At 44.2% G+C, this 25,102-nt stretch overlaps 1 protein-coding gene across 8 annotated transcripts in view; it reads left to right on the plus strand.

Annotated features, from left to right (window-relative positions):
* Positions 1-253: 253 nt before the first annotated feature.
* Positions 254-25,102, plus strand: part of ANO1 (anoctamin 1) — a 71,310-nt gene continuing 46,461 nt past the window's right edge. For 3 of the 8 annotated variants that reach the window (XM_039725084.1, XM_039725085.1, XM_039725088.1), the window contains exon 1: positions 255-419. In XM_039725084.1, coding sequence (XP_039581018.1) covers positions 362-419 — 58 coding nt within the window. In that variant the 5' untranslated portion in view covers positions 255-361. Of the gene's footprint in view, positions 420-25,102 lie in introns of all 8 variants that reach the window. The other 5 variants (XM_039725091.1, XM_039725087.1, XM_039725090.1 and 2 more) reach the window with 3 other exon arrangements.

Genomic DNA, 25,102 nt, shown 5'->3' on the forward strand with positions numbered 1-25,102 from the left:
CGGCCAGGCAAGGCGCCCAAGGTCAGCCCCGCCGCCGCAGGTACGCGGGGATTGCGCGGGGGCGGCCGGGCGGGGAGAGCCGCGGCGTCACCGGCCAGGCAAGGCAAGGGAAAGGAAAGGAAGGCAAGGGAAGGGCAGGGCGGGAGGAGGGCCGGCTCCCCGCGGAGGGCCGCGCTCCGGCCGCCGCCCGTATTTAAAGTGTGCCCGGGGGCGGCGGGGCGCTGCGCGGAGCCGCTCCCGGAGCAGGGGGAAACGAGGGAGGAGGAGGAGGAGGAGGAGGAGGAGCGGCGGCGGGAGGAGGGATCCTGGCAAGTTGACTTTGGTACCAAGTGGCAGGCGGGCTGCGGAGCTCGGACGGGCGATGGAGAAGGATGAGATCCACCTGCGCAGGCTGCCGGCCGCCGCGCCCTGGGGACCGCGTAAGTCTCGGCCGCCGCCGCCGCGCTGGGGAAGGTGCGGGATGGGGGAGCGCTCCTGCCCGGCCGGGGACGGGCTCGTCCGTCCGCCCGGCCGCCCCGATAAGGGATTTATTATTAGCGTTTCATCGACTATTTTTAAAAATCCAGAAATAATCGCCGCGGAGTGAAATGAAATAGCTCGTCTCCCACCTCCCGCTTTTCCCCCTCCCGCCCCCCGAAGCGTGAAACAGTGTAAAGTCCTTTTAAAGCTATATTAATATCGTAATTAAAAGCTCGTCTAACCGTGGGAAGCCAATCTAATTATGAAAAATTGCCGGAGTACGAAGTATATGTGACAAATCCTTGAGTTGATGATTGCTGTTAATTCACACCGTGCTGCGGAAGACGAGCTAAAAAAAAAAAAAAACAACTTGCTAAATGAAATGGATCTGTCTGAGATAGTACGAAGTATATGTGACAAATCCTTGAGTTGATGATTGCTGTTAATTCACACTGTGCTGCGGAAGACGAGCTAAAAAAAAAAAACAACTTGCTAAATGAAATGGATCTGTCTGAGTCAGTTCTGTAAAAACATTACTGACAAAATCATGTATCTCGCTATCATTAACTAATGTGTTCAGCAAAATAAATTATATATATTGGAAGGGGAAAATACATTCCTTGGCTGAGAAGTTGCAGAATGTTTGGAGCCAAAGAGCAGATCGTTTAAATGGTAGGGGGTGGGAATTTCCTTGGCTTCCCTCTCTAAATAAATCACGGCTCAGTGTCTGTGTGCATGCATGTGCACCCACATGCATATTTATATAAAATCTCTGTATTAAAAAACCTTCATGCACACGCACTGGGACGCAAATTTTGCAAGCACTATTTACTGAATGCATTTCTTCTACCAGCTTGGAGACAATAAAACCAGAACCGAGATGCTAACCAGGAACATGCTGGAACACTTCTGATTATCCGGCTGAATTGTATACAAATGAAGTAAATTTAGCATGGCACCATTTATAAATTCCATGCTTTACAATCAAAATTCCAAATCTAGCTGTTTGCAGCTAAGAATAGTGCAGGGAGCCCTTTCCTTTACTCCCTCTTTTTGGATTCCCACGAAAACCGTTATCCTAGAGCCTGCTCATTAAATAGCCAAATATTTCACTGGAGGTCGGCCCATTTCTAGAAGAAATGCTGTTTACTCATCAAACCTAGGCTGAGCACTCAGAATTTAAACTTTTTCTGTAATGTCTGACACAAAACAGGTGGGCTGTATATGTAAGGAGCAGGGGACAGGGTTTCTGCATGACAGTGGTTGTCCCACCTTAACTTCTTCCTGGAAATAAGGAGCTCCAAATTTGCACAACTGCAGTGGAAGGCAAGTAGATCATGGGAAGCTGAAGTGTTGTGGCAGTACATTAACAGAGATATCAGTAAGAGGACTAAATGATAAAATGGCACTGGGAACTACCATTACTCATGGGGCAGGTGGCAATTTATCACGAGGTAATCGCAGCGATAGGGTGGTGAGAGTCCTGAGAAATAGAGTGACTTTTTATCTTTGGGAAGCACAGTCTTTTACAGTGACATTATTTAATTTACTGAATCACCCCTTAGCAGCACGAACAGCTTCATTGATAAGTTCAAGGAGCAGTTTTGTTCTCAGCAGCATGTGCTTGTATTTCTGTTGATAACCTATCCAAAAGATCTTGTTTGTAAAAGCTGTTTCTAAAACAAAGCTCCAGTCTAATGACATAGCAGCATTTGTGGTACAAATTCATTTGTGACTTGCTGGAGAGATGTGTGAAGACCCATCCTTGAAGTTTTTGCGCTCAAAAAAATCCTCCTGCTGACAGCAAAGGAAACCTGCTTGTTGCAAGGAGTTAGGAAAAAGTTGGGCGCAGTGAAAGGATGATGGAAGACAGCAAAGCAAAAGGGAAACTGTGCTCCCCTGAGCTCTGGGTAGACACTATCTGTTGCCTAAATCCAAAGTACTGTTTCAGTTATCACTTCCAAGGAGAAAAGTGAGCTCAGCACGTTATTTTTGGCCCTGTCGGTGGCATGAAAGGACAGGTGTCCTGAGCTACATCTGTGCCCTGAGGAGCCAGGCACCACAGCTGATGCCTGCCAGCTTATTATGGTGCCCACTCCTTCTCTGTGCATGGGGTAACAAGTGCATCTGGTGAGGATGGGGTGAGGGTCACGACTGGGGTGGGCTCTGGGGCAAGGCAGGAGTATGTTGGCTCCTGAAAGGACTGTGGTGATACCCTGTCACTGCAGAGAAAAGCTTGGAGGCACTGGGAAAAGTTCCCGGGACTGAGCCCAGCTTTAGGAGTCAAGTCTTTACCCCTTAACCTTTCAGTAGTCACAAATCCCCTGAGCAAACATCTGCCCCCTTTGAAAACAAACTTAAATACTGTCAGACCAGCATCCCCAAAAATGAAGTGTTTCCTCCTCTCTTCTCTGAAAGGCCTTGTTCAGTCCAGAGCTGGGAGTTCCAGCATGTCTCTGTAGGTTTCTGGTGTGTACAGCCCAGCTTCCCCTGGTAGCACTGCAGCTCTTTCCATTAAGAGTGAAAATGATGGAGCATATTAAGCTAATAATTAATCAGAGATGACAAGGGACTAATAACTGTATTGATTTAATTAAGACTTCTTTTCCAGTTCCGTAACTTGCAGTCATGCACATCATTAACTTAATATTTTAATTTGTCGTAATAACTTATTAATTCCTGGGGGTGAGCGTGCACGCGGCCAGGGCAGCGGCTCTGACTCGGTGCTGGACTGCAGGCATGTGCCACGGGAAGCATTCCCTGTCCTGCCCCAGGCTGGCAGTCACTGGGAGCTCTGACAGGGCATCAGGGAAGGTGGGAAACGGGGCATTGTGGAGTCAGGTGTGGTGCTGGTTGGAAGGTGGGGAGCCCTGGGGCCACACGCCGAGGTTGCACGGGTGTGTGATGTGAAATATGGGGGAAAGCAATGTGCCAAAACAGAAGGCAGAGTAAGCCTGGGAAGTAGCAGTGTTTGTTGGCATCGGGAAGGGAAAAATGTCCCTTTTGACTCGAATTGCACCCTTTGAGTTCTGGCAGTTTTGAGAAAAGGAAATGCTTGGGGATGTGCTGTGGTTGGAAAATAAGGCTCGCTTTTAATTAGGATCACTATGGGGAGAGGAGGAAAGGAAGGGGCTGTGATAGGCATGAGAAGCTTAAGGACTTTACTCTGTGAAAGGCTGATGAAAGCCAAGTTTGGCCCCACTCCCATTTTATTGGGGATACTTGGCACTAACCAGGGCACGTTTGGCATCTTACACAGCTGGGTCCTGGGCGAGATCCCCTGGGATCTTAGCCCTGACCAGAAACCTCTCCAGCAGGAAGGAGCTGTTCTCACTGAGATCATAGTGCTGAAAAGGTGCTTGTATCAATCATGCTGTACAGCAGGGTCTGTGACTCTTGGGGAAAGAGATCCCCTTAGCCTCCACACAGATCTCAGCAGCCTGCTCCTCTTGTCCAGGTACTTGTGAATCTTTGCCAATTCCTTTGCTAATATCCTCATTTGCCACAGAGGGCAGTCAGCACAGGGATGAGATCTGGGAAAGCCAAAGGCACCCAGCAGGCTCCAGAGGAAAGCCTGTCCGAAGTCCTTAGCAGTGTCCTCAAGCAAGATGATTGGGAATTTGAAGTATCTACACTATCAAAACTTGCATTTCAAGTATATAGAAATAGAATTGATGGGTCACGGCATAGGTGCACCACTGGTTCAGTGAGCTCCAGGAACGGAAGTCACCACTCTCCTTATTCCTTGTGAGTGTTTTCAGGGATTCTGACAAAGCCCTTCTGCTTACAAAACCAAGTCAGCAAAGTGGGGTGAAAGAGCTCTGTATGATTTCTGAGACTGCAGAAGGTGTTCAGCTGGCGGGGCGTTATTCACCTCCCCAACCTCACCCATGTTTGCAGCCAAACTGGAGATCAGGACAAGACTTGCAGTTCTGTCATAGGTACAAATCCCAAGGGGAGGGGGCTTTACAAATGACAAATTTTCAGGGGTTGGCAGCTTTGCTGGGGCTGTGTCACTGGGTTATTTTCAGTGGTGCTAAGTCATCTTGTGCCAGCTGTTAGATCTGAGCAATGCCACTAGCACTGCGCCACTTTGTTCTGGTGCTTTGAAGAGCACAGAGATAGTGGTGTCTCCATTGTTCCTGCAAAGTAATTTATGGTCAATGTGGGTCTTTTAGCAGCAACCACAATGTCTGCCTGGCTCGGGAGGCTCGGAATGCACAGGAAGCAGAGCTCCTCTGCTGGCCTGCATTAGTCACCAGGCTGCGTCCCGGCCGAGCCCACATGCCCTCAGTGAAATAGACTCTTATTTATTTGGTTTAGCCTTTGATTTGTATCCCTCATCCCTCTATTTCTGAAAGTACTACTGCATCCTGGTGGGAGGGCCAGCCCTTCTCCCTGCCCCCTAACCTCCCTGCATCCTTCAGCCTTTCTCTGCAGCAGCTGAACCGTGTCCCCGCTCCGTCCTCACCTCACCTTTGTTCTGCCCTTTGTGCTGCTCTGTGTGTTCCATGTTCCAGCTTCCTCTGCTCTTTCCAGTGGCTTGTCCCTGCCTCTCCTCTGTGGCTGGCCCACATGCCAGTGTTTGCTGTCTTCTTCAGGCTCCCACAGTTCACATTTTTTGAACCTTCTGCTGGCAGTGTGTCCTTCCAGCCATTACAGAAACTCTTTCCAGATTTGAACTGATGGAAAGATAGCAGTAACACCAGACCCAGTGACATTCCTCTTTAATATCTTTGCCTGCTTACCTTATCTACATATCTGATTTATTCTTGGCAGCTCTCTATCCATGCAAGGACCTGGATGTACATTCTTATTCCTATCAGTGGTATATTAATAATGTATACAATTACTGAGATGGCCTTTCAGACTGCAGCTCTGAAAGGCAGAACCTTTTCTTTTTTTAAACTGACAAGCACCTATGACTTTTTCCACACAACTGGAAGTGCTCTGAGGGAGTTTTAAAACCTGAACCCTGTTATGAAAAACCTAAGTGGTTAGCAGGCAGTAACTGCTCTTTTCATAGCCTATAAATTATTTGACTTCTGTCGTGACAGTAGTGATACACAACAATCTGACTTATGTATTCCTGGCTCCCAGTCCTGCTGGTTTACCTCTCCCTCTATTTGTATCCTGATGAGTACAGACTAAAACAAGAAAAATCTCTGTTTTCTAAACACGTTGCAAAATATTTGGTGCCCCTTGTACATCTTCATTGACGTCAGCTGATACCCTGCTTGCAGATTAAGCTTGCAATGTGCAGTAGGGATTTGTGTGTTGATAAGTAAGGTTTACTAAGAGAAAATGTGCCAGGGAGAGAGAAATACATTTCACAACATTCAATTAGTGAAAAAGGGGAAAAGTCTAGCAGCTAAATTACATTTTCAGAGCAGATTCAGGACAGACTGTTAAAAATTGAATAGGAAAAGTGAGCAGATAGTGACTTCAGTGACATCATGGATGTAAAATAATGAACTCTGAATATATTTTAAAACTCTACTTTTCAACATGGTACTTTAGGAGTTCTATAATTTTTCTTAAGAAATGGAAAGGGAGCCAAGGTAGAAGTTTCAGGACTAAGCATCATTCAAAGTTTTAGGGTTTTTACTACTTTGTAGTAAGGGTATTTAAAGACACTTGTCCAGAGCAGCACTAACAGTCAGAGAAAAACCTCTCGTGTATTTGTGTCTGACCATTTGCACTTTGGCATCCTGGCTGCCCACACATCACAAGACATGTCAATGATCCTGCCTTGCAATTCTTCCTGGATTTTGGAAGGCAAAGATTCAAAATATGGTGTGACTTTATGCTTGTGGTATGACAGCCCAGAAAAAAAAATAACTTCTGTGGGCCACAAGAGATGGAAACTTTATGCAAATCCTGTTAAATTCAATCATGAGTGCGGCACGGCGCTGGTGGCCTCAAGAGGTTTCCCACTGTTGGATTGGTGCTGTTTTGGCAAACCAGCAAGAGGAGGGGAAGCAAGGGGTATGTGGGTGTCCTGAGTTCGCTCAGTGTTTGGGAATTGAGCAACCGGATCCAGATTTAATCATCTCTTTGGTTTTGATTAGCAGAGCCATGGTCACAGAATCCCAGGGTGGTTTGGGTTGGAAAGGGCCTTAAAGATCATCCTGTTCCACCCTCTGCCATGGGCAGGGACATCTTCCACTACCCCAGGTTGCTCCAAGCCCTGTCCAGCCTGGTCTTGGACACTTCCAGGGATGAAGTAGCCACAAATTCTCTGAGAATCTGTTTCAGGGCCTCACCACCCTCACAGAGAACAATTCCTTCCCAATATCCCATCTGAACCTGCCCTCCCTGTTTGAAGCCATTCCCCCTTGTCCTGGCACTCCAGGCCCTTGTCCAAAGTCCCTCTCCAGCTCTCCTGAAGCCCCTTTAGGTAGTGGAAGAAGCTCTAAGGTCTCTCCAAAGCCTTCTCTTCTCCAGGCTGAACAGCCCCAGCTCTCCCAGCCTGGCTCCATAGATGGCTCCAGCCCTTGGGGGCATCTCCACGGCCTCCTCTGGACTGGTTCCAGCACATCCACATCCTTTCCAGGCTGGGGCCCCAGAGCTGGATGCAGTGCTCCAGAGCAGAGGGGCAGAATCCCCTCCCTCACCCTGCTTGCCATGCTGCTTTCGTGGCACCCCAGGACAAGTTTGGCTCTTTGGGCTGCCAGTGCACTTTGACAGCTCAAGCTGAGCTTCTCTTCAGCCGAGTCCCCCTCCTCAGGGCTGCTCTCAGTCTGTTCTCTGTAGCTGGGGATTGCCCCAGCCGGGGTGCAGGACCTTGGGCTGTCCATCTGGAGAAGTCTGTCTGGACCTTGGGACATTTTCCCTGGTGTTTGACCTGGTGTGGGCACTGAGGATGGAAGGAGTGTGGACAACACACACTTTTCCTATTAATTTCCTAGTTTGTGATGTACCAGCTGGTGCCAAGGTGCATCTGGAGGGAGGAATCTACTGCAGGACCACTGGCAGGGGGAGACCAAGCAGCTGTAGCCTCTGTGGTGACAGCACCCTGCCCTGCTAGTGGAAACCACTCTGTTATTGTCTGTGTCCTGTGTTCCTGGCATAGAGTCTGGGACTGGTCTAAAGAAGGCAAATGCTTCTCTGTGAGTAGTCTGAATGCTGGTATGTGGTCAGCAAACCCCATCCAGATGCTTGTATCTCACTGCAAACTTTTGGATGTTCTTCTTCTGATGAATGGCAAGAACAGGTTTCTAAAAATAAATTAATGGTTTTCCCTTTTTACTTCCTGTGACTTAATATACTTTATTTATCTATATAGCTACTAGTCATCATCATTCTTCAGCTCACAAGAGTATAAACAGAAATGAGCCTGAGTCACAAAGTAAGGATGTGGAGCCAGGCTTTTTCCAGGATTTTCGCCAGGTGTAGGAGTTGCAGCTCCGGGGTCAGTGAGGGAAAGGGCTGGCTCTGGGCTTGTGCCTCAGGGGTCTCACACATGGCATGGGCAGTATGTAGGGGAAAGCTGCTTTCTGCATCTGCCTCCAGTGTGGTAAGACCCTCCAGCTTGTGGAAAGCCCTTGTGGAAAGAGTTTAAAAAATCATTAGAGGTGGAATTCTTAAGGTTAATTGATCACTAAAATAATCGAAGTGAGATTCCAGTCAATTATTCCTCTCACACTATCCCTAAGGTTCGTCAGACCAACATCCAAAGCAACGCTTGCTTTTCTTTAATCAGCTCAAGCAATGTATGTTCACAAATTTATTCTCCTAGGGCATACAGTCAGTTCATCATGCTTCTGCCCCAAACCAACCATAAATTTGATTAAGCAGATCTGAAATTACTGTTATCAGGAATTTTAGATAGAGGTCTCCTGTGGGTGAAATTTAAGGCTGCCTCTGTACAACAGTAGCAGAAGATGCTGTAATTTTGTTCACTCATTAAAAATGATGAGTAATCTAAGTTAAAACATGCTGAGCATCATTTCTTTTGCCAGGATATATCTTGGGAGTACCTCTCAGTGGCAAACAATAATGAAGAGTGAGTGTCCACATACCCTTTTTTTTTTTTTTTATCAGCATAACTGATTGTACAGAGGGTGGGAATTGAGTAATCCTTAACTTTCATTTCAAGGTTCCTGGGGTTTTGGGTATCAGCACTGTACTAGCAGGGTTTTGTTTGCAGGCTCCCACAATTTGTCTTTTAGGGTACAGCATGGACATTGACAGGGACATGGATTTGAAATGTTATTTCATCTTTGAATCATTATTGCTGTCAATAATCCATTTGCCAGAAAGCTGAGGCCAGCTGAAGGCACAGGAGAGCAGCTTGAGGTACCTTGCCAGGACACACTTCAGCTAACAGAGACAACTCTTCCTGTGCTATGGAATTCACATTCAGTCACTTTGGAGAAATATTTGACTTCATGTGCCCTGAGGTGTTAGATTATGTTTGGGCTTTTGGAAAAGGAACTGATCCTGTTTCTGAACAATTGTACTCAAGGATACAAAGGAGATCCTCCTCTTAACTCCCAGGTTAAGAGGCTGAACACCAAAATCGTGTCCCAGCCCTTTTTTATATGCTTTAGAATGTATTTCTGTATCCACAGATCTTGGAGGACTTCACAAACTTTAGGGAGACATCATGAGAACCCATCACTCCATTTGCATTGCATTCAAGTTGCAGGACTTCTGTCATATGACAAGAATTAATATGTTGAATGTATGGGTTTGACAGGCAACAGAGAACAAGAACTGTCATTTTAGTTCACTTGAAATGCATCCAGCTGAGAGAAGAGAACATTTGTCCAGGGTAAGACCCTGTGCACTGTGTAGGTGAGGAAGAAGCAGAGTGCTCTGTGTCTGGCCCAGATCACACAGGGTAAAACTGCTCTAGATGCTCTTTGCTTCAGAAATGGAGTTTGAACTATCAGGCTGTGCTTATTCACTCTGCTTCTTACTTTGTAAGGAACTGAGGAGTGCCATCACACTGTAAAAATTAAATCGCTTCTTTGGTAAATTTGCAGCTGATCCTTTTCTTTTGAGAGTGAATCTGGTCTCTCAAACATGCTGAAAATAATGACAAGTCATTGGCAGCAAGAGAAATTGTGCTTTGTTGTTACAGTGCCATAATGACTTGTCTTTTGTTGGTTGTGATAAAGTATTTTTCATTAATCTTAACCATTTAAGCCCATCTAACAATATAAATGAATCGTTGGATAATGAAAACCAGAGACCATCTACTAATTATCAGAGGAAGAGCAGAAACAGGTTTTGGTTTAGGTTTTAAACATCATTACATACCAGAGGCATAGCAATCAACTCTAAGCCTTTTAAAGCTAATAGTTCCTAAATGGCAGATGAAATAATTTAATTTTTAAAGCTTCTCTTTGTAGCATCTTGCTAAGAAGCTCTCAGTTAAAAGAACCAGATTATCATTTCCAAAACAAGACCTTTGTTGTCTTGATAATATAAATTAACTAAAGCTTTCCTTTTTCTCCCTCTTCAGTACATTTTCTCAGAATAGCTCCTGGGGGCTATGTCCTGCAATTCCCTGTGCCCTCTGGCCCTCATCGAGAGGAGCACTTAAGTGTACAAATAGCCCTGGTTTTGGTGGCAAGTGAGCAGGCGACCCTCCCATGTGCTCTGACAGCTTCCACGTGTCCAAAGGAAATCTGCAGCAGCTTCCCACCCTCCACAGTGCTTTCTCCACCTGGCACGGGCAGCATTGAACAACCCAGCCCTGCCCCTTCATTCACTGTGCATCTGTCTAAGGGGTTTTAAGGATTCTGTAGTTGAAGATCTCTGCCTTTCGGGGAGTTCTCATGCGCTCTGCTCCAGCGGAGGCTTTGCCATCCAGTTTGGAAGCAGTGTCTAATGGTAGCTGAGGATTTCAGCTCCTCGTCAGCCACCGCGCTAAATCTTTAAAGCAAAACCCAGATGAAGCAGTTCCTGGGAGCTCGTGATTGATTTCAGTCCAGCAATTACTCAGTATTGACTGACTTGAACGGGTTTTCCATCAGGAGCAGGGTTGTTTGCGGGAAGTTTCATGTTTTTCCTGTGGTAAATTAACTCAGGGACCCTATGAACATATTTCAACCTCAATGTGAACGATCTGATGTTAAAAAAAAAAAAGGGGGCTTTTAAATCCCAGGGATTGTATGTGTGTAGTCATTTAATAATGTGAGTAGGCAAATAAATACTTTTCATGACCAGATTATTACAGGGGAGTGTCTTTCCTCTGAAGTATGGTGTTGCTGTCAGAACAAAACAGGGATCTAATTCCAGCCTTCATCCTTTTTTGAGTGCTCTTTCCATTTCTTCGCACCACATTTTTCTTGCCACTGCTTTCTTTGTTACTTTTTAAAAAAATAAATTTTAAGATTCAAAGGAAGGAGAAAAGAGGAAAAGAGAAACAAAGACCAAACTGGGTAGATAAAATGTTTCAGCTATCCACTGGCATGAAATCTGAGCTCTTCTGGAACCTGAGTGAGTCCTGGAGCAGCCCCGTTATTTTTATATATTTATTTCCCTGTTTAACTGTTCTGCCTGCTTTTCCCACGTTATCATCAAAGCAGCCCCAGAAGGGACAGTTGTGAAACAGAAACTATCTGTGAGCAGAGGAACAAAAACAGAGTTTTTGTTAAGCCTGGTTTTTGCAAAAACAAAAGGCTTTAATTGCCACAAGTGTTTGCAAATGTTGCTGTTGTCTTCTAAGTGCATTTTAATATGGGAGGGAAAATAAGGAAAGGCAAGAAGAGATGTTGGTGGCAGCTCCATCTCATTGAAACTTGGATTGAGCCAGTGATGGTGATTTCTCCCTCTTCCTACCCTGTGCCCTGGCCAGGCTGTAGATAGGTTTGCAGCACTGAAGAAAAAAATAGTTCCTTCCCCTGGTTCACATGAACTGCTTTGAACTGGAACAGATGTGGATGTACAGAACTGTCTGCTCACAGCGACTGTTCCATTTATAACCACGGGTTTTCTATTCAGGTCTCTTTATCATTTTAACTTATTTTCTGTTTCCACGCGCTTTTCCACCATAAAATATTCTTAACTAAATGGGTTTTCAGCTCAAATCCAAGGCCTTTGCCAGTACTACTCCTTGTTTGAACTTGCAGTGCCAGCATTATTGATCAGTGACTTTTTGCTGACAGTGGCGCCCAGTGGAGGCAAGGTTGAGTTTGGGCTTGTGGGATTTGTAAGATGGGGTTCAGAATATCAGTTTATTCCCAAATCAGGGCAAAATCTAGAGTCTGGTGGTATTAAAATCTCGCAAGAGGTGTTTGTAGTATCCAGCTTCCAAATGGTGTTTCTGTTGATTTTCTGCTTCGTTGAACTGTGTTTGACTCTGGTGTACAAAATAAGTTTGTGTGCAGCCCAGACCAGAATGGTTCCAGTGAGTACAGATAAGAGATTTGGATTCAACCACAAAAATTCAGCCGATGATGTTGGGTTTGCTTTGTGTTTTCCATCACTCATACTCCAGGGCATGTTCATTCACTGTTTGATTTGATTAAATGCTCAATAATTAATTCTGCCCATGCTCTGCTGAGTAAGAGGTGAGTCCTGCAGTTTCCACAGGAATGTGCCCTGGGATGAAGAAGAGATGAAGTAAGAGATGAAATCAGTATTGGTGTTTGGGTAAAACCGATCAGTTTTGCCTCCCCAGTTCTGCGCTCACTTGAGCAGACCATGTGGCCTTTATTACAAGATCAGGAATTCATTTTTTTAGAGTTATTTCAGTTTGTTCTCTGGTTTTTCTATGGAAACAGCCAGTTGTTTGTACATTGGAGACATGTACATGTGTCAAGTTCTTTGTTTTAGTTCATTGCTTTCGTTTGACATGGAAAACAAGACTTTCATCAAAGCTGTGGGGACAGATAAGATTTTAATCTAAACCATATTAAAAGGCAAAACCCTCTGTGACCTGGGTTTTCTTAGGGTTCAGCTTTGCCCTGCCCCCTGCACTTCCTTCTGGGAAGGCCAGGGATTTTTCTTCACTTCATGTTTGAAGGCACTTTTCTGGTTAACTCAGTACCACTGGGTGATAGAATCCCATGAAGCAGTGCTGTGTTGGTGTTGGGATGCTCTGAGGAGCAGTCCAGGAAGGCAGAGAATTCTGGTACCCTGGCCTATGGGTTCCTCACATTGGGAAAGAAACATTTTGCTGTTGTTGGGCTACCGTGACATCACTCAGGTTGCATTGAGACGAAAGCACATAAAAGTAGATATTCATGGTGTGGAAAAGGGAGTTTCAATTGCTCCCCAAGAAGAGATAATGAATAAATAAAATCAATCTTTGTGCTGAACCTGAATCCTAGCAATATTAACAGGTAAGATCTCTCTCTCCACCTGTCCAGCAGATGTGGTGTAGGCTGGTTTCTGACACAGTTTGCTCTTGCTCAGACTCAAACTCTTGTGTACTTGCCCTCCTGGGTGTACCTTCCAGTGTGAAGCATTTCTCTTGCTCTTTTCCCCTTCCCATGATCCGTACACTTTCTATTTCAATAGCTCTAGCTTGCTTTATTTGCTCAGTTTAATTTTCATTTAAAGTTTCTTCTCAGAAAAAAAGGTGCAGATATTCATCTGCAAACAGTTTTTAAATCCCCCTGAACGTTTTTGATTACACTGCAGAGGAAACCCTTTCCAGATTGCCCCCATGGCAGCACTTTTCTCCTGAGCCCTCCTGGTGTCCTTGCTCCACCCTCCCACAGTTTTAACAAGAATTAAAACTTCATGGGAACATACCCAGTGGGCAGCCACATCAAAGCTGTGGTCAAAGCCCAGTTTTCAAGTGGAGCTGGCCGAGCCTGGTGTTCCAGTTCTGATGTGAGATGTTCTGTAGGGGCCCTACGTGCAGGGCTGGACAGCAGACACCGAGTTCCCAAAAGCTAATTGCTGTCTGGGCTGAGGCACCATCTCGTTTACCCATTTCTGTAACTTGTCCACATGACTTGTTTCATCCCCTCTTTCACCAAAGCACCACATCATCTGTCTGGTTTTAATACTGACCAGTAGTAATTCCTCAATGTGAAGAATGTGCACTGGAGGAAAATTTGTTTACAGTTCTTTGATAGATCAGTTCCAGATTTGTTCATATTTGCCAGTTTTATTGACTTTATTTTTAAGGGAAAATAATTACATGGAGTCTGGTTTTAGTCTAGGACTTCTCTGGTTTATGTGAGGAACAGACAAAGACCTGTCACATCAGAAGGGTGAAATCAGGTGGGGGAAAGAAGTGTTCTTTCCCTGCAACAAATAAATCACGAGCTTCCACCCTCCAAGAGTATACAGTAATGTAACACGTGTGGGCACTAAGGATAAGCAGACACATCAACAGAGGGAAGTCTTTGACAAGTTTTAGGTGTGTCGCTTGGTCATGGGATGTATCTTAGTAGACAGTCTGTCACTTTTATTCCCTAATAACTTTTTGACAAGAGACAGATAATACCGCAGAGTTTATTTTAAGGTAGATTGTTTAATTTTGTGTGTGTTCTTTTTCTTTCTTGGTTTCTTTTTTTTTTTACTTTTTTTTCCTGATACTTTCTCATTTTCATAAAAAAAATCAATAGTTTTCCAGTTATTTGTGAAGTTTGGGGATATGGGGTAAGTAGCTGGTTATGTTTGGGAAGGAAGCAATGGATGCAGAGAGCAGCTGGATGCTGTTGGAGTGTCAGTTCCTTGGATGTAGGAGATGTTCCCCCTGCTCCCATCCCTCTGCCATGTGCTGTGCCCAGGAATGTAAGAATCCTCTTTGGGACCCATGTGGGAGCATCTGGGTGGTCCAGAGAGGCTGTGCCTGGGGGGAAAAGGATCGTTCTAAAAAGCTGTTGAAAGAGGGCAAATCTGGGTGATCCCTCTTTTCCAGCTTCTCGTCTTACACAGTCTGATTTGTTTTACATCTGTGGCATGATCCACAGATAATTTTTACTTAGGCAATATTTACTCACCCTATTTGGAGGGCACAGAAATTTGCTGTGGGAAACTGATGCATTCCCTCAGGCTGGATCTCCAGGCTGCCTCCAGGTGTATCTGAGGAGGGAGCAAGGAATCTGACCCAGACAGAGGGAGGATAACCTAGCCCTGAAGAGTTTTCTTTCGTATTCATAACTTCTGGGCTCCACGCTGGTTGGTAAAGTACGGTTTGAGAGGCTGGATTTGTAAAACGTGGGCTAAAGTGTGTTCTGAATCCAGCCTGCTCTGCTCCAGCTGGTGTCTTGCAGCGAGGGTTTGTCAAAATTTGTGTGAACAAGGGTTTTACTTTGCATCTTCTGTATTTTAGTGGTGGTGCACAGCAGAGATAGGGTGAAGAAATTCTGTGGAAAAAAGAGGATAAGACCCACCTTGCTTCACTGAATTTATACAGTAAAATGATGAACTTGGCCTATGAGGATTATAACTGCAGCATTTCCGAGCCCTTACATCAACAAAGTGCTTTTCTTTCCATTGTGTGTGGTTTCAGGAGCAGGGACCTTAGAGCAACACCTGCTTTAGCTCTTTAGGAGATCTTGCCCCATTCCTCAGCATCCTCTTGCTTCAACACTTGATCAATCGCTTATTGATTGAGTCTGCTTCATGCAGCCTTTACCTTTCCTTGAACTTGGTAGTGCTGTTTCATTCCACCCTTTAACCATACACCTTAAAACTTGAATCCTGTCATTCCTTCCTCTATCAATGTAAAACTTTAACCCATCAAAAACTCCAGGTAAAAGTGAACAGATGTGTGTGTACCTAGATGACTAAAACCTGCTAAATCTTTCTGAAAGCACTTATCCTTTAAATGCTTTATTCTTTATGAGGGAATAACTCATAGCCCCACCAGGAAAAAATAAATGCTGCCATCAAGTAGAAATCAGTGTGGAGTAAGTGAAACTGATAGTTCACCAAAGTATGTGTTGTAGTTTGGAAATGCCTGTGAGAGGCTGTCACTGAGAACAGGCCAAAAATGGAACCTGGAGGAAAAATTAGAAGGGAGGTGGAATGTTATTAAAGCTATAATTATAAACATAGGGGGCACTCTGATATTGTTTCTCTTCTTTAACATTTCCATGTGAACAGAGCTTGCTGCCTGGGAGTTTGCTGCGTGGGCTCCAGGAATCCTTTTTAGGGTAGAGGAGAAGGTGCATGTTGTCTCAGCAGATTTATGTGTTCAAATAATCAATTTGGGTCTTAAGAATTACGAACTGTAGGATTTCTAATATTTCTGTAACCAGTAGGCAGTAATTGATTGAAAGAATTAACGGGCTGCAAAAATATTTGACTCCCGACTGCTTCAGAAATGTGAAATCCCTGAAATCTGCTCCTGAAATCACACAGTGTGTGGACACGGTCCATCATCCAGCATGCAGATGGCAAATGTTTTTGGAAAAGGCTTTAGAAGAGTATTTCTGCCTCTGTTTTCCTTGGTGCTGGCTGCTGTTGCACTCTGAAAATTAAATCAGAGCTGTTTCCTTTGCCTCTTAAGGAAAGGAAACCAATGTTTGTGGTGGTGCATGTTCAGATTTCATGTGCTGCATGTTTGGTTGGCTCCAGAAGCACTCCAGGGATGGACTCCAGCAGGCAATAAATGGTGTGGGCACCAGGAAGGAGCCACCCTGCAGGTGACAGCTGTGCTCTGTCACCTGGGGTGAGAGGCACCCAGCGTGGGAGCTGGAACAGCACTGGGCCCTCAGTGCTTATTCCATGTAATTAAACACTCCAACAGCGCCCATGGGCTGCAGCTGTTTTGAAAATGACACGATGGACGTTTTGTCAGGACATTCTGGTGGCAGCAAGCCTGTGCATGCTTGCAACTGAGAGTGCCCCGTGTCCCCTTTGATGCCCTGGGTCAAATGTCCTTAAGGTTGGCCAGGTTAATGAGGACCACTGGTTAATTTGCTTAAATTTGAAAAGCTGTACTTCCTGGAGTGTGGATGTAACGGGGAACATGAGCAGCTTTGTCCAAGGCTGTTCCCGTGTGCTGTGCTCATCCCTGGAGCTGTCACACACACTCTTAGCCCCCCTTCAGCAAAATAATTAAAACCAGCAGGCCACAGGCTCTTCTCCATCCTCCAAAGTGTTTAAATTTAATGGCCAATTTCATAAACAGTCCAATAGGTGCTGGCACATATTGTTCCTGAAGGGTAATCCTGGCAGCACGTGCTGTCTTGCAGTTTATATAGAGAGAGTGCTCTAAAAATTTATCTTTTTGTTAATTTTTTGGTGGAGCTCATGGACCTCTTCCAGTTGTGTTCTCCATGCCCCCAGATGGGACTTTCATAGGAATTTTAAACTTCAGAGCACAGGAAATGTAAATAGGAAATGTCGGGGGGAAAACACTTTTTGTTGTTAATAACAGTTCTGAATTTTCATGGTATTTTGAAGATTATCGTGTGTTTTTTGATGTCCAGCAAAAGTCACACCATGACACTGAGAAAATCCACTTCCCATGGCTTGGCTGCAGAGAGTGAAAATGAAGTGTATCACATGGACATTACTTCTTGCGTGGATGGATGGATGGATGGATGGATGGATGGATGGATGGATGGATGGATGGATGGATGGATGGATGGATGGATGGATGGATGGATGGTGCTGTTGGAATGGTTCTTTCCTGTCCTGTGGTGGGTTTTGTCTTCACATATTTCATTCAGCTGCGGTCTTAGAAAAACTTTACCTGTCTTGTTAGTTGTGCCTTTAGCTGTCTTTTTAGTTCTTTATTTTGTTTTAGATGACTTTCTGGGGAAGGGTGTTATATTTTACTGCTAAACGGGAACGTAAGGAAGTATGTTTAGAAAACCTAGAAAGTCTCCAAATTTCTGTCCTTTTGCTTTGTGTTCCTCATTGCTGTCACTACTAATTCTTTTGGGAACACCTCTTCAGCTTGGTCCCACAGCTTAGTCAGTGAGGAACCAGACCTATCCATCCTGATAAATCTTCATCAGCATCAGCAAGAGAAATGGCCTGCTGAAATATCCACAGGTTTGTGTTCTCCTCCATCAGGACTGACACGTTTTGCCCTTAGTGTTGTGCCTGCTGGCAGGAGCAGGAGCTGGCAGTGTGATCTAGGCTGTGCTGCCTGTGACTCAAATTGCATTGAGTCAACAGGCACCCCAACCAATCCAGGCTGCAAACTGAATTATTAACAATGATTTCAGTAAAATCTGGCATCAGGGTTTAGCTTGTGTGAAGGAGAAGTGGTTTTAAAACCTCTTCAACACGGGAGATTTAACTGAAGAGCAGGGGTTTGGGTTTGTTTTTTTTTTAATTTTAATCCATGTTTGTGTTCTGCTCCACCGTGTGTTTATTTTAAAATCTACTTGTGCATCAACACATTCTCAATCTGAAATGTAGATCTCAGACTGACATGTTTTAAATGTTTGAACTGCATCCAGTTTTAAAGTACCACAGTTATCTAAGAAGTACATCAAAGTTTCCTGCCGTGTTCATTTCTCATTATTATCTGTTCTGGAGCACTGATTGTTTTTCAGTACAATTAGTGTAAGTTCTCCTTTTGATCTCCATGTCAGATGTGCTCTCATGTTTACAGAGAAGAATCTCCTCCAGGTTTACTCCTCCTAAGTTTTACTGTGTAAAACCCCAACTTCTGCTCTGATTCCAATACAGTTTTAGGTATTGGATCTGTGTAGTGTCAGGCTGCTCAAAAGTACTGGTTTCATTTGCTTTGAGTAGGGTCACATATGGTTTGTATTTCCATCAAATTCCTCAAAAAAAAGCACCCAGAGGGGTTAATGGCAGCTCTGTTCCTCTATGCCAGCTTTAGGCTGGACATGGCAAGACAGTTGATAATAGATCTAAAATAAAGCCTGCTGATGACAGACTGCCCTACCAAAACTTTCTTGAAACTTGAACCAGTGAAGTCAGTGCCTCCCCCTTCAGCTTTTTGTGTCTGGAGGTTTGGATCTGATACCAGCAGCCTTAAATCTTGCATTGTTAAAGCAGACTTGTTGTTGCTTATCTTCCTGGAAAAGGATGTGCTCCCAGGACTGGAGATGAGAACCAGACAAGTGCAAAATCCTCCATCTGGGCAGGGATAATTAGCCAATTAAATGGCAGTTCCTCAGAGAATGGTCTAGGACTAATAAACTAAACATAAATCCACAATATCTCTGTGTGGGGAACATGTAGTAACGCTGCTCAGGGCTGGAAAAGCCTGACCTGGAATACTTTATCCTGTTTCAAACATCTTTTCACAAGAAAAATGTGTAGCATACAGCCTAAAGCAACAAAATTGAAAAGAAATCCAGGGAAATATGTCTTGGAAGAAAGTAGAGGAAGAGAGGTATCTGGTCAGTGGGGTTTGCAAAAATCCCTTTGAGTTTCTGGACAGAGTAGTTGGTTTGGGGGCAATATTTATCATCCTTGTCCTCCTGTGAGGTGCCTTATGCTGATGTGAATTTTGTTTGTAACTCAGAAGGGAAAGCCCACCCTGGCAGGAGAGGGGAGGGCACACCCTCTGTTCACGCGTGGCCTCTGTGCCAGCTGCTCTCAGGAACTCCTGGGGTCACCATGTCCAAATCTTTGCTATTTCGGGCAACCACATCACAGAATCCCATTCATAAATTCTCAAGTACCATTACAAAAATAGGTTTGTTATACTTTATTTATATATATTTTTTATTTTTTTTATTTTTTTGCCACTATTGCCCTGGCATGAACCTCGGCTTTGGAACCTCATCTCTAATTACTGCTTTTGACTGTTTTAAATGTTAATTAATCACTTGTGCACTTTATTTGTCCTTCATTACCCTTTGTCTTCTTGACTATCCAATGTAGGATATGGAAAGTAGGTGATGAGGGGCAGATTTTTAGTTCTTTTATTGTGTCCTGGGTAGAGAAGCTCCTCCCTCCATCACTGCCACAACCCCCTCTGTCATTTTGCATCTGTTTAAATTTGAGTTCCCGTGTCTGACACAGCGGGTGATGTGTGCTGCAGGCAATATCCCAGAAAAAAGCTGCTGTTGCTTGTTCATCTTCACTGGACATACCCTAAATAGTGATTTTCCTTTTTCTGAGCTGTTTCTCACAGAGGGACAGCTGGACTGACACAGAATGAAGGAATCCTGAGGCACCTGCAATGCCAGACGGTGCTGGCAGGTGACAGTTCTGGAGAAGATTAGGAGCAGCCTGTCTTCCAGCAGAACACTTTACACCATGCTGGGAGGTCTGATGGGCTCCTAGAGGCTCTGCAGTCATGAGAAAGATATTCTTGTGGGTGTTCCTTGAAAAGGAGGAGCCACGCTGTGTTTGGGCACAGGGTGCACAGGCAGTGGGTGTGCAGTTTGACCTTAAGGTTTTGGCTTCCAGTTGGTTGGACACTGCTTTCTGCAGCTCTGCTCTGAGAGCTCCTCTGCCACCAGTGCTGGCTGGAAGTTCTCAACACCAAGTGTCTCCCAAAACCAAGGCACTGTGACATCAGCAGAAACAGATTTAGTTTTGGCATCTAAAAATTAAGGAGAGAGCAGAACTGTCAGTAAATGGCGCAACCAATTATATCCTAACCCAAACCAGAACAGGCTCCATCTCAAGGGCATGTTGGGCAGAATTTGTAAATCTTCCAGCTGTGTGGTGTGCCCCAGTGGTGCTGGTGGATTAATGAAAGATAAATGGCTGTCTTCACCAAAAGATCCCTTTCCCCCACACACACCCTTTTTCCCTCAGGCACAGCAGCAACACAGCCAGTGCCTTTGGTTGTGCTGCTACAAAGTGTTTCCATATTTAAACAGTGCTCCAGATTGTTTGTTGACGTGGATAAGCAATACAGCATCCAAACCTCTGGGAATCTCACCATGAATTTCCCAAATAAATTGGCATAAAGGAGAGAAGCCAAACAGGATATAGGTGCTCTAAAGACTCACAATCAGCAAGAAGTGTGTCTTTCAGTCAAACCAGCAAGACATTGTTTAACCATGAAAAGTAGCATTTCAGACACAGACTTTTCTGCAAATGGCTGATTTTTGTGGCCTGGCTTCTTAAATCTTGATTAAACGGTCGTGGGCTGAGTCCTTTCTAAAAGCCTGATGGCTGATTAGCAAGTGTAAAGATTAGCAGAGAAAGCACTCGATGTTTTGCAGCCTGGGGAGATCCCGATGGAGGCCGTGGGAATTGTTACATGGCTGGATTAGGTGTGATGATGTTTTTCCCACTGGAACATCATGTTCATGTGATAACCTGGGTCTGTATTTCCTCCGGTGAGAACTGGTGCTCCAAAAGCTTTGGGTGGAGTCAACTCATTCCTACATTTACACTTGCTCCAGTTTTCAGTACCATTGGAGCATCCATCCTTTCAGAAAACACAGTTCTGTGCTGTACCACTGTGGGATGTTTATCAAGAAGACTTGGCTTTGTGCTCTGAAATTTCCTTGCAGGATCTCGTTGGACTGCCTGGAAGTGTCCTGTGGTGGCATTCACTGTCCTGCCCGTCTCTGGTCCCAAGGACAGGCAAAAAACAGCCTGCAAGGAGAAAAGGCATAAAGAACTCAAACTGCTGGTCTGAGTTACAAATATTTCCTGAAGGAATACAGTTAAGAGATGAGAGTTTTCAGGGAAGAAGAAGGGTTAGTTTCACCTACATGAAAAATTGTGTTGAAATCAGGCAAAGAAAACAAGTAGACACAGAAACATCACGAGTGTGTGTTGGCTCAGGGGGATGCCGGGGTGAGGTGCCCACCCCTCTGTTCATCCTTACCCTCATGGAAAGGTGCCTTGATCCTGAGTTGGGCTGGAGCCTGACAGCGTGAAAACAAAATTTTACCCCATCAAACATCTTTTTTTTCCACTCTCTGCAACTGGTACAAATATTTTAAATATTCCCTCAAACACAAACAAATGAAGTATCATAACAAAAAGCCAGGAACTGCTACAGGCCACAGACATCCAAAAGGTCAGTAAAGCAAATGGCCCAAGGATGTTGCTAGCATTGTTGTCTCACTCAGATCTGAAATCAATCAGAACTGCAATACCTTTTTTTTATTAAGCTAGTTGCCCTCTCTTCCTTAAAAATACCAATATTGACATTATTACTGCAGTCAGAACTTTCCTTTCTCTCCATCAGCAATACATTTTATTGCATGTTTAAAAGCAACCACTTCAAGATAATTTCCAAAGAGCTTGAATATTAAAAAAACCCCCAAACCTAAAATTGTAGAGACTCTTCATGGGACTAAAAAGCTAGCTGACAAAAATGTGTTTTGTAAACTGGTTTAACAAACCCACCAGCATAGAGTATTTGCTATTAAAAAGCAATCAACTTTGTAAATAGCCATTTACAGCATATTTTGAACAGGTTTATGGAATAAGATACTGTCCTTTAGTGTATCCAAAACTAGTACTTTCTAAAACATATTGGTAAAACATGGGGCTTTTTTTCATGCAGAGTATTGTTTTTCTAAGTGTTTTAGTGCTTGTAGATAAGCAATATATTAAAGTTTAATTCCATTTTATTTATTGTTTAGGGGTTTTTAACACAGAATGGATAAACATTTGCCAGATAAATGAGCAGAACATTTTCCTCTTTCAAAAAAGAGAAGACAGAAAGTGAAATATTATTCTGCTAACCAAAACAGACAAAAACCAAAATCAAAACTTGTCTTAGGCTTATAAACTTAATCACAGTTTAGGGGAAAATAAATTCCTTTCCTAAATTCTAGGATGAAACCTTGACCCTGCATAAATAACAAGGTTACATCCTCAATGTCTTTCTCAGGAAATATGAAAACAAATAATGTTTTCTCTCTTTCTCTCTGGGTTGATGTCAAATGCTTGCTCTTGGGAGGAGCTGCTGTTTCCTTTCTTAGCCAGAATATCTTTGGGCAGCCCATCACTGACCATGTGCCTGTGATGAATTTTGGGCTCTTTCATGGTGGAGCAGCTGCAGTTTGGGAATTTAAAGATTTGGCTACAGAAAATATATGCTGTTTAAAAATCTATAATTTCTAGTTTTGCTTATTTGGGCCATACTTTTGTGGTGCTCAGAGGTGTTTCCTCAGTGGAGGAGGATTCATTTCTAGTAGTAAGGAGAGAGTGCTGAGGGTTTGTCATGGGAAGAATGATGCCCTTCTGGTGACACTTGTGATTGTTTGGTGATGCTCTTTCTGGGAATGATTTCTCAAAGAATAGTGACCAGAAAGATGGAGAGAACAGGAGAATCCTATCTCACACTTTTGGAAACAAAATACTGGACTAGAGTTGCCCTTTATTATTTCTGTTTTCATTAGTGTTTTACATGGTCATCATAATTACAAAAAAAAAAAATCTTTAGATTTGGTTGGGTTTTTTGTTGGTTTTTTTTTTAGGACATCTCTTTGAGTTTGCCAAGATGTCCTCCTTCATACACAGGTTGAGCACAGTCATCTTTCAAAAAAAGTCTGTCTTAGGTTCTTGTGATATGAACTCCTTGGGTTTGTTGTTTGTTTTTTGGGGGGAGCAGTGTTAGGCACCTACACCCTGATGTAGAAATCTGCCTCTTTAAGGACCACGCCTTTGGGATGGATTCTGAGCTCCTTTTGGAAAAGTGCTGCTGCAGAACAAACAGGAACAAGTTAGGAATGAAATGGAGATATTTGGATAGAGATTTTGGCCCAGCTGCCTGTGAGCACCTGCAGCAACCACAGAGCCCTCCACGCTCTGCTTCTTTCCATTGTACAGGTGACAGCAATTTCATGGCAATTGCCTCTCCTTTGTTTTTGGGCAGGAAATGTACCAGTGTACCTTTGGGTAATCCAGGTTTATTAGTAAGCCTGTCCCCTGTTACAAAACCCGCAGGGCAGCTGTTTATACTTAGACTGGATCTTGACTGCTCCTTGGATACCTAGGTGTGTTAGATAATAATTATTGTCCAAAGCTCCTTAAGGAGGAGGTTTGGTGAACCTGGGCTCAGCCCTGCTGTCCTTCTCAGCTTCCCTGCTGAGCTAAACTGCAAAGAATGCCCATCCTCACCATTCCAAGTATGCCTTTCACCTGGGGGCTGTCAAGAACCCTTACAATGCACTGGCCCACTCCTTCCTTGCTGGCCCCAAAGCAGAGCTGTCTTTGCTGATCACCTTTCCTGCTCCAAGAATTCTGCCACTCGGGGAATCCTAAACAGGAGTGTCCTCTTTTCCTACAGCATCCCCTGGCACAGGGAGAGCTGCCTGGCAGGGATGTGGCACCCTCCCAGATCTCAGCTCTTTTCTAAAAGCCAGGGAGCAGAGTGCTTGCTTTCATGGACACTTCTTAGGGCTTCTGCCCCTGGTGTGCCTCAGCTTGGTTCCTGAGAACCGGGGAACACAGGGAATGGCATTCCCATGGATAGACAGGAGCTAATAGAGCTTTTCCCATCACTGATTTGCATTCTCTTGCTCAGGGAGGGAGATTCTTCCAACTGCTGGTGGAACTTGCCCCTTTATTCTCTCACATTGGTGGTGTTCCGAGTTAAAACTGCAGGGCCGTGAGGAAAACTCAGGAGAGTGAAACCCAGAGCTGGGATCTCAGCTGGATATCTCCCACCCCCATCACCTTACCACATCAGCTCCACCTGCCTGGGCACACCCAAAAAATGTATATAAATAAGGTGGGGCTGTGCCCTGTAAACCCCAGCCCCAGCGACTGCCTCTCTCAGCTCAAATGTGGCAAAGCAACTCCTGAATGTGGTGCCTGTGGCCCAAACCCTCTTTATCAGGTGAGCAAAGCCTTCCAAGGCATCCATGACTGGGTTTATGCAGCCCAGAAGTCCTCGTGACTTTGCATGGAAATGTAAACACCAGTGCAAATGTCTCAAGATTAGGACTTTAAATGGGAAACCTGAGGGATAAAGAGCAGCTCTGCCAGTCAGCACATGAGCCATGGCTTCAGCCCCAGGCTGCAGTCCATGACTGAGATTTTTTAGAGTAAAACTGGTAATTTTTGGATCCTCATTTCCACATGTTTGGTATAAAGAGGCTTTTGTTACAGCCTGGTAAAGGAAAATATACATCATATTTTAAATGTATCTAGATATCTTTTATATTTAGACTCTGGTGAGAGTTCTGGTGGTATCCACTGTCCCAGTAAATACCAATTCTCTCACCATAATCTGCTTTTTAGTATTTTTTTCCTTTCATCTCACTGCTCCCATTGATAAAAACTGCCTTCCCTTGGAACATACAAACAAAAATAATGAGAATCATAACCCTGCAAAATATATTTAATAGGATTCACAAAACATGGATTCAGTGGCTCTCCTATATCTGGCTTTCTTTTCACCATAACACTGAGCATAGTTTTAGTGCTGATCTTTGTGCAATAGCAACAGAAGCAAATAATATTTTTCTGGTTCCTGGCAGAAGAAGAGTCCTTAACTTAGGTGTATTAGAAATATGTCTGAAAACAGATTTACTAAATAGACCATTAAGTAGTTGTTGGTAGTTGTAGAGAAAAAAGTGAAATTTGTCATGGGATGGGAAGAAGCTTTATGTTTTTTCATAAAATGTGAGATTTTATGGGGTCTGAAGAAACAGGCAGTATTGTTACGGTAGAATTTGTGTTTTCTTGTCATTTACGTGCTGTTGAAATGGCAAAATGTTCATTATCTTTAGAGGCTTTAGGTGGTTTTGCTCTTTGTTTTTACATTTCACAAGGCTTCTGTCAGATCAGGCGTGTGTTCAAGCCCAGGACTGCATCCTGCAAACAGGGTACATAAATCTTTAAAAACAAAAAT

The sequence above is a fragment of the Passer montanus genome, unplaced genomic scaffold (assembly GCF_014805655.1).
Source record: "Passer montanus isolate IOZ18808 unplaced genomic scaffold, ASM1480565v1 scaffold54, whole genome shotgun sequence".
Classification (NCBI taxonomy): Eukaryota; Metazoa; Chordata; class Aves; order Passeriformes; family Passeridae; genus Passer; species Passer montanus.